Raw genomic sequence first — 19,706 nt, forward strand, 5'->3', positions numbered from 1 at the left:
AACACAGACATACAACTGTCACTTGAACACACACACCCACACACGCAGTAGATTGCAGTAGTGGGTGACAGTATGAAAGAGATAACGCAGCACACACGGGAAGCTGCTTTGGTGTGTGTGTGTAGAAATATGCGAATGATCTAAGACCAGGCATTAGTGTTTCTGATAAAGTGAGGGGCCTTAAGTGGTTTTAGGAAGGAGAGAGCCCCCCGCATGTGTGTGTGTTAGGGTTGGGGTCAGGTGCCTGGTGCGTTGGTGTGTATCTGCTTACTGTCTGCCTTGTCGCCACGGCGATGACATCATGGCACACGACCGCCGAACGACGGAAAGAATGCCTCTTGTCTTCTTTACAGATGGAGAGGGAGAGAAGAGGTGAAGAGATAGAAGGAGTGAGGAGGAGGGATGGAGGGACGAGGAGGTGAAGGGATGAGAATTGCAGGGAGGCACATAGGTGGAGAGAATATAGCATTGATGGAAACTTAAAATTTTAGATAACCTAAATCTAAATCCTAAAATAACCATTACCACCCGTCTGTCTATGTGCTTTTACGGTGCTTTTTTGCAGCGATTCGGCACCTTTTAATTTACATCCAATGCCACGTTCAGTGCCAGTGTAGAAAGCATTGCAACCTTTATATAGTGTGGAGGAAAATAAGGGTGTGGAGTAGGTTGGAGTGATGGATAGGAGTGCTGCACGTCTAACTTCAATGCAGAGACCTAAATTTGCATCCTGTACCAGACATAAGATAAATGTTAGCACTTTTTTTAACCATAACCACAAGCTCTTATGTTTAAGTTGCCTGACTTTAACCACAATTTATTTGCCTTAACCATGATTTTTCCCTAACCTGTAACTGTCATGCAAAGACATTTTAGGAAAAAATAACATTTATTTTAAATTGTTGTTATTGAACTTCTTTTGAAGAATCGTCCAGTATCAAAGTTCATGTCCGTTCGTAGGGTTTGCACAATAAAAGAAGAACTAGGCAGAAGACATAAATTTTAAGGGTCATCAGATTGCTGAGAAGTTAATAATAATATACAACCTGATTTTAAAGCTCTTCAAAGTTATCACAGAAACAGTCATTTTATCCTCTGTCTCACTTATTATGAGGTAAATTGTAGACATACTCTGTTCACATTACAAAGTAATCTTCCAGGAATGTGGCCTTGTACATTTCTGACTCCGCGCTGCATCACTGGACAGCGTCTGCGACAAAAGTTGAGCCAGGTTTAACAATCCATGCTTTTTTTTTTTTTTTGCCGGAGCTTCACATTGGTCTCGTTGACATAAATAAGGAGGCTGCGTTATAGTGATGCCATCTAGCAACAGATGCCATGACTGAAGAGTCAAAGAACAGAGTAACATCTCATCGAATTTCATCAACACAAAGTGAGACGAATATATATAAGTATTCTCTGGGGTGTGCAGTGTAAAATTACCACCAACATTTAGGGCAAAAGATGTATCAAGAATAAAGAGAATCTGAGTGTAAGAACAAGATTTATTCTTTGCTCACTGTTAGGAGACCTTCTTTTATCCTGCTGTGCTCTTCATATTGCTCCAGAAAGGGAGAACTTGAAAGGAAAGTTACAGATCTAAAGCTGCATATCCACTGGGAACCTTTCTTCCTCACTGTGCTGGCTGCATCGCCTTTGTTACTTTCAGCGGTAAGGACACATTGCCAGCCGAGCTGAGAACATACTATGTTTTTTTAAGTGCCCTTTGACAGTTGAATTATCTAAAGATTTGGCCAAAGAGAGCTGCACTTGAAACAAATTTTAATGATCACATAGCAACAGCAGTAGCCACAACCAGCACTTGCTATAAGCATGTGTTTAGCTATGCAAGCTGAGAAGGCCAAGCAGAGTGTTTTAAGTGTGTGTGTGTATATTAGACAGAGATGAAGGGCGAATCATTGAGAGGCCCAGAATGAGACGAGTGCATCTGGAATAAATATCATTTTATCACCAGGGTTTATAAGTGCCATGTGCTGGCAGGTAACTCTCAGATATGGTATAAAACTAGACGCACTGTTAGCTTTAACAAGACTAATGTTCCATTAGCCTTTCTCTGTATGTGTGTGTGTGTGCGAGAGAAATTCAGGATGTGTGTGCACCAGTGTTTATATGAAAAAGGGCGGGGAAAGACTGTGACAGTGTCCCAGTGACTCACAATCTGGAAGAAAAGAAATGAAACTGAAACTAATGAAGACAAAGAGAATAACAGACATAAATTAAATGTGTATGTACAGTATAAACACTGGTTCAATAAGTGAATACATCAAGGATACAAATAAGGTATCAAACTCCAATACTTCTTTTGGGCACCAATTGAAATGTATCTCAAGCACAGAATTCATTCATCATCTTATTCTTGTTTATTCATTCTTTTATCAGATATTTTTAATAATTATGCTACTTTAACAATTAATTTTATTCAGACCAAAGTCTTTTGTCTACTGTGCATCAAGACAAAGTTAAACATGGATGCATATGAGAAGATGGACTTCAAAAAGTTTTGTATCAGTATTTGATACTCGGGTATTATAGTGGCACCGGTATCAAAACATTTTAAAACATATCAGTGCATAGTTACGAATTTAAGGTTGTCATTTTTGGGGGGATTTATTTGTTTTTCTAATTTTAGTTAGGAAAAGTACCATAAGCCCTTGAATGCTCATTGGTTTTGATTGTGTTGTAAAAATATATTTCTACAATTTATTACAAAGAAATAAGAGAATTATTAAGATATACTGTATCATATCTTTTAATATAAAGGTACAAAATGTTGCATCCTTTTTCAGAAGAAGAGAAGTCTTTAACTTAAAGAGTTGCCCAGACGTGCCCAGGGAATTGATCTACCAACCCCACTCTCAGCTCTCTCAGTGACTGCTCCTGACAGCATTGTTTCAGTCCTGATGCATGATGAGGCACTTGCACACTGACAGTGTGGTTAGTGAGGTTGACCGAAGAATCTGTGGGTCTTTGCACAGAACCAAACAGTCCAAACATGTAATCTGTCTTCATTTAGACACTCTCATCACTGCATTCCTCAACAGACCACCGTATCTGTATGCGTGTGTGTTGCTACATAAAAATACAATGTATGGAAGATTCAGAGAGATGGATGAAAAAGGAGCATATTTGTTCTTTTATATGCAAGTCTGCATCTTTGTGTGTGTTTGTGTGCATGTGTGATTGTATGCGTGGCCAATCGCTGAGCCCTGTGGGATTGTGATTTAGATTCTCTCTGGAAACTGAGAGAATTCCAAGAAATCGGAGCCTTGGGTGTCCTAAGAAGAGGCTCGGCCAAATCTGTGGCTGATGGGATAGATGGGATGCGGCTTGTTGCTTCCTAACCACATGGAATGCTATCTATCTGTCAGCCCGACCATCCAGACAGCGGGAAGAGATAGATAGAGACAAGAGGGCTGGAAAGACAGACACAGACTAGATAGCTGTAGATACCTGTACGGGAACAGCAAGCGGGAGGCATTTATATGTGTGTCTGTTCATAAAGTTAAAGGTAGTTAAATACAATGTGATTCATTATAATTTGTGTAGCTTTGTAACCAAATAAACTGTGCTATCAGCACTTTAATGGAAGCCAGTTGGCTTCAAGTCACCACTTTTCCAGTACATGCCCTGCGGAACTGTCCATGAGCAAGACACAGTGTCTTGCCCCAGTGTCGTGCCCCTTCAAGCTCTCTACTCTGTACATTTTTCACTATTAGAGCGAGATGTTTGATAAAGTAAAAGCAGCAATGCCAAAAGATTATTTTATGCAATTGTTTGCTTTTTTTGGATAGTAGATGGTATGCAGAGAAACAAGGGAGAAAGAGTGAACATACTGTATGCCATAAAGGTCTACACCATGAACAAACTGGAAATCATCTTGATTGCATGGTATGCGTTATAGTTGACCACCAGGAAGCCCCATATTTTTGCAAAAATATAACAATTTTGTGCTCCTAAATCAGTGGTGTTCCAATTAAGAGGACTTCCCTCCACTTGTTGAAATGCCATGGGTTCACCATCACATTAAAGCTCACCCAAATGAGTATCTAGCCATGCAGATCATTTTGGTTTCCTTTGTCCAGATTTCGAGATATTCATCTCTGGGATTTCTGTCTCCACCCAGATTACAAGGGAGGTGACTGGAATTTTTTTGTGGCGCTCATAAAGTTGCAAAATGACATTTCAAAAAGTTTAACAGGGACATTTTACACCCTTTAACTCTGGATACTCCACAGAAAATTTCATGAGATTTCAAGAGAAGGATGTTGAATAGTTTAAATGCTGTTTTTTTTAATATTATGAGCACCACAAACATCATCATATTGGGTGGAGGCATATCTGTCATCCATCTCAAAATCTGGGAAAATAAATCCCAAACAATTTGTATGGCTAGATGCCACGTGATGGAAATGGTAAAAATTGTTGTTTTTCTTGTAATTTTGGTTGACCAATCTTTTATAGCGTCTCTTTAGTGATGATTGAGCAAGGAAAAGCTGAAACTGCATTCACCAGCATCTTTTACACCACTACCACCATCATTTATGAGTCTTCAAAGTTCAGAAATTCAGTCAGTTCGCTCTCGCTGCCATATCAATGTGCAATATCACCATCTCGTATTGCTAACAAAATATATGATTGTTCTCTGTACAGGCAAGAGGCGCTGCTGGCAGCCATAAGTGAGAAAGACGCCAACATCGCCCTGCTAGAGCTCTCCTCATCCAAGAAGAAGAAAACCCAGGAAGAGGTGGCAGCTCTGAAGAGGGAAAAGGATAGTCTGGTTCATCAGCTCAAACAGCAGGTAGGATTACTGTGCACACACACACACACACAGACTTTGACATCCAAGTGAAGAACGGGAAAGATTTCTGGTCAGTTATTTAAATGAGAGGAGTAGAGACGGAGGGGGGAAAGTAAAAAAATAAAGGAGAGCACAGGTGAGGTGGCAATGACGAGGGGAGCAAAGAAAACAAGAAATCCAGAGAGAAACTGAGTCCAGATGTAACCACAGTCCTCCGACCACCAAGGGTAAATTTAGGATTAACTTACCCCTCCCACACTCGGCACACTCACAAACACACACAGAGTTCAAATGTTCTGCAAATCTCCGGTGACAACACTTTCATATGAATTTTGTATTTATTTACATTTTCTGTCCACAGATACACACACACGAACACACACAAGCTTACACGTCACGCCGCTGGTATGGATACACCTTCACAGAGTTGTCCACACACATACCGATATGTACACAGTCACCCAGGCCAAAAACAAGGATATAAACATGACCAAATGCCTCTGTGGTTCTACACAGAGGTCTATTCACACACTCAGAGACACACTCATATGCAGTAAAGGTTCTCGTGGGTCTAGTGAATTAACCAACCCCTTAGTGGATGAGTCTACTGGGAGTTTGGTGAATTTCTTCTTTACTGTACTTCTCTACATCTGTCTAGTTTCTTCTCACCTTGTATCCATATCTGGTCCTCCTAAAAAAATTTTTATTCATTTCTCCCACGTGGCATTTGTGTGATGCTCAAATTTAGGCTAGCTTAGAGTGCAAAAGCAGATGATTTCCCTGCAACAACATTGATAAATGATGTAATACATAAGAATAAGGACAAAAGTCAGAGGTATATTATCTTAAAAATCATGGAGGCCTTTTTTTAGCTGGTTGACTTTTTATTGGCTGCCTCCACACATGAATGCAATGAAAATAATTAACTGATAAGGCACTTTCCAATTTGTATGGATTTAATCAATCAAACTCTGATGATGCAAATAGTTATTTTGAAAATGTATCTGTTGTTATTCCTTTTGTTATGATTGTGTCTAATATTTGTAATAATACAGGAGAAAAGGGCCCTTACTTTATTACTTTATCACATATATTCAGCATATATCTCAGCTCATATTCAGCCTTCCGTACCTTCATGAGATCGTCTCCTAAATCACTAACTCTAGATAGGTTTCTTTTTATTTCTGCTTATGTGAGACCAACAGTCTCACACACACACACACACACACACACACGCAGACACACACCTTATGACTAAGCACGAGAAGAGCTTTGTGTTACCTTTTTATTTCCTTTGATTCATAAACTGTGAAACCAAACTGCCGTTAAAATAATAATAATGGAGTTGTCATCCTCGAAACTGCTCAAATAGATAGGATGCAACAATGCTCTTGTTGCTAAACATTTCCAGTTATTGAATATTGCCAAAAATCCACTTAATGGATAATATTAAGCTCAAAGGGATTCAGTAAGATAGATGTTGCATGCTTAAGAAATATCATGTGCGTGTGCGTGTGTATATGTGTCAAAGATAGTCTGAACTGGTGTTTAAGAGAAAAAGCAGGGGGTGTTAGTGAATGGCTGTCTCAGATGAAGTCATTATAACATGCATCACTCTCCTCTCTCTTCCTCCCTCATCCCTCCGTCTCTCTCCCTCCTATTTGAAGTCATTTATGACACCTCAGGGTCTCGAAGGTGGTTACTGACAACACAGAGACTCTACTGTCTGCTGCTGCTGCTGCTGTGTGTGTGTGTGTGTGTGTGTGTGTCTGTGTGTGTCTGTGTGCAAGGGTGTGAGTGGTTTTACTCCCCTCTTGGTGTCTCTCTCTTTTTCTCTCTGTGGTGTCATAATTTTCAGTCCCTCAATGATGGATCACAGCCGAGACTTCCTCAATATTCCCGTCTGTGTGTGTGTGTGTGTGTGTGTGTGTGTTTGCAGTGTAACCATCGAGTGAGTTGAGGTTGGTGTTGTATTTTTAGCTCGCTCCTTACACACATACACACACACTTTGCCACTGATAACCTGCCTGACAGATGTACAGAGACAGAATATGAAATTACAGTAGAAATCTGTAATGAAGAAAATGATTCTTTGAGTTTTAAACGCCTAATATGTTATGGTGAAAGCAGTATTTAAAAAAAAAAAAAGTTTCGTAATAAAATGTGGTTTCTTTGAAGTGTATTTTGACGGCCATCACTTGGTCAATCAGTGGTCAGGGTCTGTTTTTTGACTGGGCGGTAGCTTTGCTAGTGCTTAAAATATTGCTGACGTCTGATCCAAAATTAGGTTCAAAACACCACTGTAATCTATGTTGCAGAGCCATGGAGCTGGTTAAATTTAGAGGATCCAATCAAAGTGTATAATCAGCCCTATTGATTAAAATTCAGTTCTCTGGGGAACAAAAATAGACTACTGTTTTATTTTGAACAAATACAGTAGTACAATGCAAGAACTGTTGGGCTGATGTAGATACAGACATGTAGAATTACTTTTTTTATATATATATAATCAGAGATATACTATTATATATAATATTTGCTGCAGTTTCAAATATTTGCAAACTTCTGCCAGATAGCAGGTAGATAGTTGACCACATAGAGATAACCCTAACCCTTTATATAAAGGAGCATTTAAGCATATCAGTACAAACATTCAGTCAGAGGAGACTGATAAATTGGTGGCTACAAGAGAGATGCATAAGTGATGCACAAAACCCACATGTGTGTTGAAGAACACATGTGTGTCCCTGAAAGTGTTTCCTGGGTTTTGCCCTTTGACCTCCAGCTGCAGTGTAGGCAAGAGGCTGTAGATCAAGGTGACCTCAGCTCTCATCACTCTCCTTCTCCTCTTGTCTTTCTCACAGTCTCCTTCCTCTTCACTTGTTATTCTCATTTTAAATTTCTTCAGCAGTACGGTGGAGAGACAGACATAAACCATGAGAGAGAGAGAGATGTTGTAGTAAAGAGTGTGTGAAAGCACAGAGAGGAGGTAGTGATTGTAATAGTTTATGAAATGGAACAAGAGTAGAGGGGGAAGGTGAGGAATATACCACCATCTGCCCCTGCAAGAGACACATGTGGTTAACATTTACAGGTGGTGTATGTGTGGCCGCAGCCTTGGCCATTGTTCCACACCTGTGAGCCTGGGCTCTAACATGGGCACTTTTAAGACTTTGGCTCTTCATATTAATGGTTTCAGATAGCTCAGTAAAATGATGGTTTGTTATTTTCCAAGTCCCTGGTTAGGTGTTATTTTTTATCGCAACCACAACAGTCTTAAATGACATTGCAGAAACACGGAAAAAAAATGTTGAAAAAAGACTGTGAACGTTTAAAAAGAAAAAAAAACACGTTTAAATGGTGGAAATAACACCTTCACCCCCTTTCTGAAACTTGAACAGATGAATGTGTGATGTGAATCTAGTAAGTAAATGCAGTTGTAAAGGGGTTTGTCTGCTACTTAGTTAATAATTATTGTTATCACTGATTATATACATGTTCATGTATGTCTAAAAACTTCCTTAATGTTACAGTTTTTTGGTGGTCTTCTCTTTTCTTTTCTCTCTTTTATTAATTTTATTTCCCCCTTTACTCTCTTAACTGTTCATCATGATTTGTTTATAATTGTCTTGGCTTCTCCTGTTACTGTCAAAAGTGAGAAAAAAAAAGCGGGTGTAATCTAATTTATTACTCCGTAGACACTTATCGGGCTGAAATAATTCCCCTCAGTGCTCAACTCCACTTTTCATTGTCAACTGTAATTTCCACTTATCAACAACTTATTCCTCTTGGCGGAGAAATAGGGCAAAGGAACTAATCTAATTCTGTATCGCGATGAAGTAGTTCTTGTCCAACCATGACTCAGCAACTTTTCATTATTGATAATTGCACAGATATCAACAAAGGGTCTTCTTTCGCCGCTGGAGGGAAAGACGAAACAATAATCTAATCTAATATTCCCCAGAGCCTTATCACGATGAAATTATTTTCTTCCGAGCATGACTCAGCAGTTTTTTCCCCCCGCTCACATCACTCCATGTTCATTTGTTTCTTATTCTGCCCGCTGTCAGTGGGTTACAGCAGAGAGCCGTGGGAAGGATAGATGGAGGGGAGAAGAAGAAGGGAACAATGAGGGAGGAAGAGTGAAATAATGGTGTGACGATTTGATTAAGTGAGAAAGGGAGTTGGCACAGAAACAAGTGAGGTCAGCATTCCTGACAATTAGAGAAAAGGGGGAGATGTAAAGAAAGGCCAGCAAGGAAAATGAGAGATGAGCATGGGGAGGGGGAGGCGTTAATTGCTTCCTTTCCTCAGTTTGTTCTGCTTTCCCCTCTCACCTTTCTTCTCCCCTCACCTTTACTCACCTTGCCACATTTGTCCTTACCGCTTTCTTTCTTTTCTTTTCGTATTATTTCCTGCACTTCCTCCTTTTTGTCTTCACTAGTTCGTGGTTTTAGGGGTTTAGTGTTTTGGGTTCAACAATATTAAATATGTATGGAGGACAGACCGAGGGAGAGTAATAATTAATCTGTGCGTTTCAGTGAATCATTTCGATCCAAAAGCTTGGTGAACTTCTGTAGCTGGTGAGCAAACAGCTGTTGTGCATGACAGCCAGCACACATTATTGCTATTTAGTTCCAATAGCTCCCAGATCTTCTTTCTATTTTCTTTGTACAGTACCATTTACTCCACGTGACATTGTGTCGTCATTGTCTGGACTGCACATTTAATTCAACAGCAGGTTTTACCAGGCCGTATCAAGCTTGAGCAAATCAAACAATCGTAGTGATTAGATTGGAATGAATTATTCATGTTTTATAACTTCTTTGTTTTAAATGCAGCTGAATTCTGTTGAGTTTAGATTGAATATGATTTATTTGGCCACATGGAGAACATATATTCTGATGTTGTTGGTTTCAGCTCCAGACCTTAAATGCATGTGTGTTTTATCGAGACTGTTGTAATCAGTACAAAGTGGAAAAGGCAAAAAGAACAAAGGGAGCAAACAATGAAATGCAAACTAATAAGACGAAAGAAGCAAGTGAGAAAGAAAACAATGAGAACAAGAGAAGAAAGGGAAAGATATGAAAATGAGGACATGTTGCAGAGAGGAGGGAGAAAAAGACTAGGAGACAGAATTAGTCACGGATACAGGGGCATGTTAAGGAGCTCAAAAGTCAAGAGGGAGAAAAAGCAAGAGTGAGAAAAAAATATAATGCTTATAGAGGAGAGAAAGAGACTTAAAATCATTTTTTTTTTAAAAGAAGCTCTGACTATTATAGAAGGGGAGAAAGAAGGACAACAGAGTGTTAGGAGTGTTAGGTACATTTTGTTACAAGACGTCAGAAAATGCTGTGTACAAGAGAGCTGAGAGATAAAGACAAGAAGAGGAAGAAATGGAGGAACTTTATTATTATTCAGAACGCTCTAACATGAAAAGAAGGAAAGATATTGTAGCTGCAGCAGAACTAAAGAAGGCAGAAGAAGGTGGTACATGGGGCAACAGTGGACTTGGGCAGTGTAGCAAGCATAAAGCCATGTCTGGTGACAGTTTAGAGAGGCAGAGGACAGCTGTGATGCATGTGTTTTACAAACTTAAACTGAATTAAGTCCTTTAAAAGGGAAATTACTTCAAGGCTTTGTTTTTCTTCCTATGACTCCTTATAAGACAAGTAAGCAACAATATTAATGTTCATACCAATTATTAAATGCAGAAAAGTAGCGCATGAGATCCAAACCTGGTTTCATCACTATAGCTTTATGACTTGCTATAGAATTTGTTATCTGTATACCTTTTATGCATGGTGTGATAAGAGTCGTCCCAGAAATCCAGCCCAACAGTCAATGGTTTCGAGCCATGTGAGTTAATGCGGCCCGGGTATCAGACATAAGTTTTTGTCTTCCACCAGGCCCGGCTAGCTCAGTCGGTAGAGCATGAGACTCTTAATCTCAGGGTCGTGGGTTCGAGCCCCACGTTGGGCGAGAGACTTTTGTACGACTTACTCTACTCATCAAACCACTTTCCCTCTGATATGTTGTGGATCAGCACCTGAACTCAGGACATCTGTGGTTGTTGTACAGTGTTATTCCCTTCCCGGAATCTTAATTTCAGTTGTCAGAATTTCCTAGTCATCCGAAGTGTCTGAGTACCAACTCCTTCTTGAGAAATGAGAGTTTTGTTCTCCAGATGCAAGTGTGGTTCAAACCTGTAGGTTTCATTACTGCAGACTGATGATGTAACAGTACCATTCTCACTAAGTAGGAAGATTATGAGACTAATTTAATCTCAGGTTTGTGGGTTTGTGCTATATGTTGGGCAATAGTCTTTTACTACTCTGTCTGCTCATCTGATCACTTTCTTTTGAATTTGTGGAACTCAGTGTGATGAATGAACGTAGACAGACTAAAGAATGTTGACTCTGCCACCTGAATCTGCAACATCTGTGGTTGTTGTTCATGGACCCGGAAACCCATAATTCGTGTTCAAAAAGACTGAACTTAAGTTGTCAGTGGTCAGGATGGCTGGGTGATCTAAGGTGCCAGACTCAAGGTTTGGTTCCTTGTTCAGCAAAGGGCTTTCTGGTCTCTGAATGGAGATGTGAGTTCAAACCCCACTCCTGATATTGTTTTGAAAAGTTAATTCAGCCCCAAGATTGGACCCATTAAAGTAAACTTGTTAACTTATGAACGTTTAATGTGAATCATATGAGAAGATGTGACCTAAAAGTCCAGCCTCGGAACTTGATCCATTTTTTGCTTAGCTGTAGCCCGGCTAGCTCAGTCGGTAGAGCATGAGACTCTTAATCTCAGGGTCGTGGGTTCGAGCCCCACGTTGGGCGGGAGACTTTTGTACTACTTACTCTACTCATCAAACCACTTTCCCTCGGATATGTTGTGGATGAGCACAGACTGTTTGTCACCTGAACTCAGGACATCTGTGGTTGTTGTACAGTGTTATTCCCTTCACTGAATTCTGAATTTCAGTTGTCAGAATTTCCTAGTCAGCCGAAGTGCCATGTCTGAGTACCAACTCCTTCTTGAGAAATGGGAGTTTTTTCCAGTTTTCTCCAGATGCAAGTGTGGTTCAAACCTGTAGGTTTCATTACTGCAGACTGATGATCTAACAGTACCATTGTCACTAGGTAGGAAGATCATGAGACTAAATTAATCTCAGGTTTGTGGGTTTGTGCTATATGTTGGGCAATAGTCTTTTACTACTCTCTCTGCTCATCTGATCACTTTCTTTTGAACTTGTGGAACTCAGTGTGATGAATGAACATAGACAGACTAAAGAATGTTGACTCCGCCACCTGAATCTGCAACATCTGTGGTTGTTGTTCATGGACCCAGAAACCCATAATTCGTGTTCAAAAAGTTGTGAAGTCCAGACTGAACTTAAGTTGTCAGTGGTCGGGATGGCTGGGTGATCTAAGGTGCCAGACTCAAGGTTTGGCTCCTTCTTCAGCAAAGGGCTTTCTGGTCTCTGAATGGAGACGTGGGTTCAAACCCCACTCCTGATATTGTTTTGACAAGTTAATTCAGCCCCAAGATTGGACCCATTAAAGTAAACTTGTTAACTTATGAACTTTCAATGTAAATCATATGAGAAGACGTGACCTAAAAGTCCAACCTCGGAACTTGATCCATTTTTTGTTCAAATGTAGCCCGGCTAGCTCAGTCGGTAGAGCATGAGACTCTTAATCTCAGGGTCGTGGGTTCGAGCCCCACGTTGGGCGATGCTCTTTTAGGGTCGAGCATTTCAGAGATTAAACTCCTAAAGTATCCACAAGAAACTACACAACTGTAACCAAATTAGATCACAAGTACAATCCAGAAAAAAATATTACACAGGTTGATGCACACCAATCCACCGTCACTGAGCTTTTACATGATGACTTGGCAGTCCTAAGCGTAAACACAGGTGACATAAGTTTGTTGGTCAGTTGGTAGAGCATGAGACCCTTAATCTCAGGGTCGTGGGTTCAAGTGATACGTTGGGCGTTGGCATTTTGTTCAGTTCTGCAACATTGTCTCACATTTTAACCTTAACAACATGTCATATTGAGGAGATTTTTAGTGAATATGGAAAGGGATTTATTACTGTGAGCAGCCGGGGAAAATTGTACCGTCTACAAGTGTAGTGTTAACATACAGTTAAGAAAAAATTGTCAAGTTGTGCAACCTTGCAGCACACCTAAACTTTGACAGCATGCATATCAGAGTTTCAGTTCAGTGTTGGTATTTCACTGGTATTTTTTTTTTCTTTTTTACATTTTTGTGACGCACTGTCTCGCACATTTCCATTCAGAGAACACATTAAAATGGTTTATATAGTTAAGGATGTCATGTAGAGGAGAAGCAGACAGAGACAAATAAACATCATTCCACTTTCATGTTTTAGTGTTGAAATACTGGTATCTGGACATTGACAGTGGCAATAAAAAAAAAATATAGCATTATTAATGATTAGTAAACAGTAAACCAATATTTAGTAATTAACAATTACCAAACTCACTTCATCATGTGTTAATGATGGTTAATATAAAGTATTATCACTTGAAGAACATGCAAGAAACTGTTGAAGTTGTGGGTTGAAAGAATAACTTGTGGAATACAAAGTCAATAAATAATAAAAATGGTGGCAGTTAACATGCTTAAGGACGCTGTGTGGAGGAGAGAAAGAGACCAACGGAGACAAATAAACATCACTCCACAGCCGTGTGTGTCTGTGTGTGTGTGTGTGTGTGTGTCTGTGTGTGTGTGTGTCTGTGTGTGTGTGTGTGTGTGTCTGTGTGTGTGTGTGTGCGTGTGTCAAGTTGAAGAGAGTCTCCCCTGGTGTGCAAACACACATTATTCATTTCCTTGTTTTATAAAGACAGCACACAAAAAATAAACACACACGTATTTAAAACAAACATGGAAAGTAAACAGTTCATCTTGAAACCACATAAGTACAGAGCATGTAGTCTCTGCTGCACCTGTAGACACACACACACACACACACACTTATGTGGTTCTGCATACACACTTAGTTTAGTACCATTATCTCCTGCTCACACAGACACACATTTGAAAATGCCCTCTTTCATTTAGCTTTCAAACACATATGAAAGTTGGCATTCACATATTTCTCTCAGTTTCTGTCAAACACACACACACCGCACACACGTATACACAACCTTAGTCGGGCCTGCTTAAGCCCTGTTCCTTGTGGGGCTCAGTGAGAGGCTAAGGGGATTTAGATTGTACATGACTGACAGATTTAGACTGACTCCCTCCCTCGCTTTTCTCTTTCTCACTCCCTCACTCTTTTCCAGGCCTACTGTAAAGCTTGAAGTGTAACTATAATATGTGAAACAGATGGCACAAGAGAGGAAGAAAAAGGAAAGGAGAAGAGGAGAAGATAAAGGATGGTAGGGAGGAGAGCAAAGAGATTATGGCAGAGCAAAGATCGGAGAGATGAGAATGACGGAGGAAAGAAAGGGAGAAGAAATGGGGAAGCCAAAGGACAAAAGTCTACACACTGTATATTTGTACGGCAAAGTGCTCCTGAACATGTGTGTGCTTTGTGTGTACAGCACATGGACAGTTTTTACAGGTCTTTGTGTGTGTCTGCAGTCTAGTATTTGTCTTAGTCTTTATGGATCTTATCCCAAGTGGCAAGTTAGCAAGCCTGTTATTTTTCTGCAGCGGTTAACAAGCTACACAACAGGTGGCAGGTCAAAGGGTATGTGTACATGTGTGTGCAGTTCAAATATGAAAATACATATCATTATTGTCCTCTTTAAATACAAGCAGAACCAACCTTTCATTTCAAACTCAAACAGACATGGACTTCTTTCCGTCATTGGCCAATCTTGAGTGTGTTAGCAAAGTCAAAGCTCATGGCAGTCATCCAACACTCCTTTTGTCTTCTTCCTCTCTGCAAATTAACTCCTGGAGGAATTCAAGGCTATAGTTTTCCTCTGATCACAAACACACTTACTGCTTTTTTGGCGCTTCCTCATACATGAATGTTATTTGTTTTGCTGTGAGTATCAAACAGATCTAATTGTTTGTGACTCTCTTTCTATGTCTGCAGACTCAAAACCGGATGAAGCTGATGGCGGACAACTATGAGGACGACCACCTGAAGGTCTCCTCTCCAAACTCAGAGCAGCCCAACAATCACAAGCCCTCCCCAGACCAGGTAAGAGCTCTGCCCAGGACAGTGAGCCTTCTCCTGGCACCTCTAAATGTCCCAGCCTCGGCACACCACTTAAAACTGATATGTGGATAACAGCATGCCCTAAAATAACATTTCTAAATTTTCTTATTTTTATTAACAAGTTCAAGAAAACTTTCCAGCAAGTTGGGTGTATGTATTTATACCACTAGCTATATATATATTTGTTTCTAGCTAATATTTTGTTCAAGAAGTTAAAATTTTCTAACATTTGACGCTAACTATGTCTACAATTGCTTTGACAAACTAACTCCCTGCTTTTTCCAAACTCACGCTGCGGTTGGACTGAACTAACCGATAGGACGATGAGGAGGGCATTTGGGCCTAGCGAATTACATGCCTTCTTTCTCTCTCTCGGTCCGCCATTTTGTACAGAAGGGTGAGCGTCCTCTTTCCGATCACGTTTGGATGTCCTCATCGTTCTTCTTCCATTCTTTTTTTTTCATCCGTGAGTTCGTGATCTGGTTCTGGTGTAGTGATTCACTTCACTTCTTTTGTTGGTTCATTTCCATCATGTTCATTTCTTCCATCCTTTCGTTAACATTCACTCTTGAATCTATCATTGCTTTCTTCTACCTTCATTAATAGCTTTGATGATTTCTCTGGACATATTTCAACTTCATCTCTCTCATTCCTAACATCTTTTGGTCTGATCCTCCCATCAGTCAGTGCATCAGTTTCTCTTTTGGCTCAGATGCTTCCTGTGTCTTTATGCTTTTTTTCACAACATGATAATCTCTCTGCTGAACCTACTCTTTGTGTGGGATGTAGTGGATAGTAGTAGTAGATAGTTTGGCTTTTTTAAAGCTTCATTTTTGGTAGAGATAGCTGAAGAGTGACAGAACTGTGCGGAGAGAGAGATGGGGAATGACATGCAGTAAAGGGCCGCAGGTCGGATTCGAACACTGGGCTGCTGCGGCAAGGCTTCGTACATGGGGCACATGCTCCACCAACTGAGCTAATCGACATCCCAGGATGTAGTGGCTGTTTTATGAAAGCTGCTGCTTTGCCAAAATGCACAGTAAAATATGTTTTTTTCATAGGAATGATAAAAGGATTTGTTTTATTCTCTTGACCCTTCCCCTGACAAGAACAACAACACACTGCTACAAATGTTAACGCATCTAATGTAGACTTAAAACAAATTTCACTTTTGCTTTTATGAATCTAGATGCTTTCGTAAATAATCTGATAACCTGATCTGATAATTGTGACTTAAAGTTTTGAAACACAGTTTCAATGCTGAAAGTATCTTTTAAGTTTGGCTTCACATTATTAAGGGATGTACTAGTTTGATCTTCTGACAGGACAGTGCAGGCAGCACCACATATGAGTAGCACATGCTGCTTTTAGCACAACTCAGTTCCTCCAGTGGGATTTCCCATTGGGATGCTAAAAGCCCAAAGGTTCACTAACGGATCTAAGTTTGACCCTGGTTATTAATTAGCGGTAGCACCTCCCTGCTGAGAGAGGCGGGCCTGCCAGCACGTACACAGCTGACACTCTCTTTTTCTTTCCGTCTTCATGAGTGGTTGCACACACACGTGTTCAATATAGACACACTTCTCCTTGGTGCGCAAGGCAGGTATTTCGCTATAGTGCATTACATCAGAACAGTGAGTGATTGTGTCTCTTTCAATAAGGGAATTCTGTCCTGCAGTTGGATCATGAAATGCTTCAGAAACAACTGTAGCAGAGAAACACAGGAGAGCACTCTTAACACACACCGAGCATTGTTGAGGACATTTTTATAGTATTTTGAATTCTTAATGGTCTTTAGTGGTATTAGATGCATCAGTGAAAAAAGACAAGGATGAAGTGTAAATGTTAATTTCCATCAAATAAATTCAGTGTTTTTTCATAACTTGACATTCTCTCTTGTGTAATTAACAATAAGTGCAATGTGGTGTTTTGTAGGGGGAAACATGCAGCACAAGTGTTCATATGCACAAAAAGAATAAATACCTGATAAAGTGGGTAAACTGCATCCAAGTTCCTCATCCTACAACAGTAAAGTGTATGAAAAGCCTTAAAGGGGACCTCTAACAATTTTTCACATTAACATCTGTTCACATTAAGTCAAAAAAATAAAATCGTAGACCCGTCCAAGCTTCTAACTATTACTATTTTAAGGTGATAAAACGATTCAGTGATTCGTTTTTGGACTCAGTGTGATGGAGAAACGCGTCATAGCACAGTTCTTTCACAATGTGAGCTTATTGAAAAAACCTTTTTTGGGCCAGTGTGTTGGTGTTATTTAAACTTGTTTTTTTTGTCCAGCTAAATTCACATTTGTCAAGCTAAAATTAGTAAATGCTTTTGCTTGACAAGTGACTCAAACAATTTATGGATCATCAAAATATTTTCAGATTAATTCTGTTGACTGACTAATTGTTTTGGCTAAGAAGAGTTCTGCTCTGTACAACAGCAGTCTGATTTGTTGGCCATTTGCTCTTCACTCTGTAATGTAGCTGTTGGAAATAAAACAGGGCCAAGCTTTGTAGGTATGTAGGCAATGTGTGTTTCACATCAAAGAGCTTTTATTTGAGATTATTTACTGGCCAAGTTTTTATAGTGATATGATTCCAACACTGTCAAAGTGCTCTGCATTGAAATCCTAGCTCCTCCATAGATGCTGTTCTTGGTCAAATCGTGTATTTGTGCTTGTGTGCATGAATGTATACGGTCTCTGAAGGAATCTGTGGTAGAAGAGAAATCCAGATTTTATCATATAATGTGGCCATAGAAGGTTTTTAAAAAATGCAGCCAGTGAATGAATGAGGCGAGCTGAATGTCTCTCTTTGGAGTTGTTTCATAGTACAGTAAGAGTCTGGTAGGGAGACATGGGAGGCTAATAAAGAGGCACAAACACACACACTCTGACACACACAGTGCTGTATAAAATTATGTCTCCTTAGGGATTGTTTCATAGTACAGTAAGACACTGGAAAACACTGTGGGCTCATTAAACGCACACATTGCATATGCTGAGTATTGTAGGTTGTGTAATACAATAAAAACATGTATCTACATTCGCACTGTACACCTTAATAAAATCAGTAAATTCTTTTAAGACTGAGAGCTGCAAAGACTTTCTGAGTTCAGTGTTTTTTTCATATTTCACATTGTTATTACTGGGGTAAATTCAGGCATATTTTTAGACATTTGTTTCCGTTAGTCGTTAAATATTTCTCGAAAAGGAAAAGAAAGCACCGGTGGTGTTATTTCTCTCTAAATGTCTTCCTTATATCGCCATCATTCCTTCCATTCTTTCTGTCTGTTTCTCATTTGTCTTGTATTTGATCCGCAGAGCTCCGCTGCAAGTCTGGAAAGTGTGGACAGTCATTTTTTCAAGCTTTCTGACAGAATAGTCTGGATTAGAAAGTGTGAGCGAACAGCTGTTGCACATATGTTGAGTATGTTTTTAAAGCAGTAGAGCCAGATTTTAAGAGACGTGTTCACATATTGTGATATGACACCACAATGTTGGAGGGATAAAGTCATTGTTGCGTCACCACTGCCAGCATACATCGTAACATACGGCAGCAGAGGTGTTTTTGAAATTCAGAATGTGTAAGATCTCCTGAGCCTTTACCTCCATCATTTTCTGTTTGCTTATCTTTCCCTCTCACTCTCTCCTCCTGAGGGAAATGTTCAGCGATGTATTTCGAAATGGGCTGTAACGTACTGGCAGGTCCTCACTGGAAAATACTGTAACTGGTACTAACTTTGATAACGACCCTGTATGAGTGTACGTGTATATGCGCGTGTGTGTGTTTTTTCCCGTGGTGCAGGCTGCTTGTGTGTCTGTGCACTCACACAGTCTATATAGGAGTGTATATATAGACTGTCTGTGTGTGCATGTAAAAAACAAACAGTTGCCGTGCCAGGGAGGTGGTTTAGCTGCTCTTGAACACACCAATGGAGTGGGTCTGGAAAAAGTAAGTGTGTGTGTGTGTGTGTGTGTGTGTGTGTGTGTGTGTGTGTGTGTGTGTGTGTGTGTGTTTGCAGTAAATAAGCTAAGAAATCAGCATCAGAAGTGACAGTTACTTTGATTTACTGTCAGCTTTCATTGTTTTCTTATTACTGCTGAAGAGCGTGCAATAAGATTTTTTTTTTCCTCCAGAAAAATCCCCTACATCTAGTTCTTTCATTTGTTTGCCAGTATACTCAAACAAATAAAGTTATAGAATAATGAATGTTGGATTTCCATGTTGAGTTTTATAAGGTATGAAATTTGCAGTTTGCTATTTCACTGTTTTTACAGCTGAGGCTGGCTTTCAGGTTTAGAAAATATGTTACAATGCTATTTCAGGTATTTTGAAGTGGGGTTACATGAGGTACTTATCCGTAGTCAGCTAATGTAGTGTACACTGAGGTGGGCCTTTTTATTATGTGGATAAAATAGTTTTCTGTTTCACCTGTGCAAAGTGAAAAGAGACACCGTCTTTAAAAGCGTCATGTGTTTATAGTCGGTTTAACTTAGCTTTAGCTAATCAGCTGACATGGCATGGAGCATCGGTGTGGTTGCTATGGTTACATAATATTCCTCAGAGTCGGTGTATGCGACTCTGTCTAAATTAATTGCAGAATAAATGTCAAATGAAAACCTGCGATTACATCACATGGAAATTCATGTATCCTGCTGAGATGCTCTTTACA

The 19,706-nt window shown here is 39.8% G+C and overlaps 1 protein-coding gene and 3 non-coding genes across 12 annotated transcripts in view; all 4 read left to right on the forward strand.

The window, feature by feature from the left end:
• LOC104934965 (ELKS/Rab6-interacting/CAST family member 1) overlaps window positions 1-19,706 on the forward strand; it is a 120,332-nt gene that overhangs the window by 82,354 nt on the left and 18,272 nt on the right. For 6 of the 9 annotated variants that reach the window (XM_027291944.1, XM_027291946.1, XM_027291947.1 and 3 more), the window contains 2 exons: window positions 4,672-4,819; window positions 14,901-15,008. In XM_027291944.1, coding sequence (XP_027147745.1) covers window positions 4,672-4,819; window positions 14,901-15,008 — 256 coding nt within the window. Of the gene's footprint in view, window positions 1-4,671; window positions 4,820-14,900; window positions 15,009-15,345; window positions 15,424-19,706 lie in introns of all 9 variants that reach the window. The other 3 variants (XR_003464317.1, XR_003464318.1, XR_003464319.1) reach the window with 1 other exon arrangement.
• trnak-cuu (transfer RNA lysine (anticodon CUU)) lies at window positions 10,729-10,801 on the forward strand. The gene has a single exon. It is a non-coding gene; the product is annotated as a tRNA-Lys (tRNA).
• Window positions 11,586-11,658, forward strand: trnak-cuu (transfer RNA lysine (anticodon CUU)). The gene has a single exon. It is a non-coding gene; the product is annotated as a tRNA-Lys (tRNA).
• Window positions 12,483-12,555, forward strand: trnak-cuu (transfer RNA lysine (anticodon CUU)). Its single transcript has one exon. It is a non-coding gene; the product is annotated as a tRNA-Lys (tRNA).

Source organism: Larimichthys crocea, chromosome XX (genome assembly GCF_000972845.2).
Source record: "Larimichthys crocea isolate SSNF chromosome XX, L_crocea_2.0, whole genome shotgun sequence".
Lineage (NCBI taxonomy): Eukaryota > Metazoa > Chordata > Actinopteri > Sciaenidae > Larimichthys > Larimichthys crocea.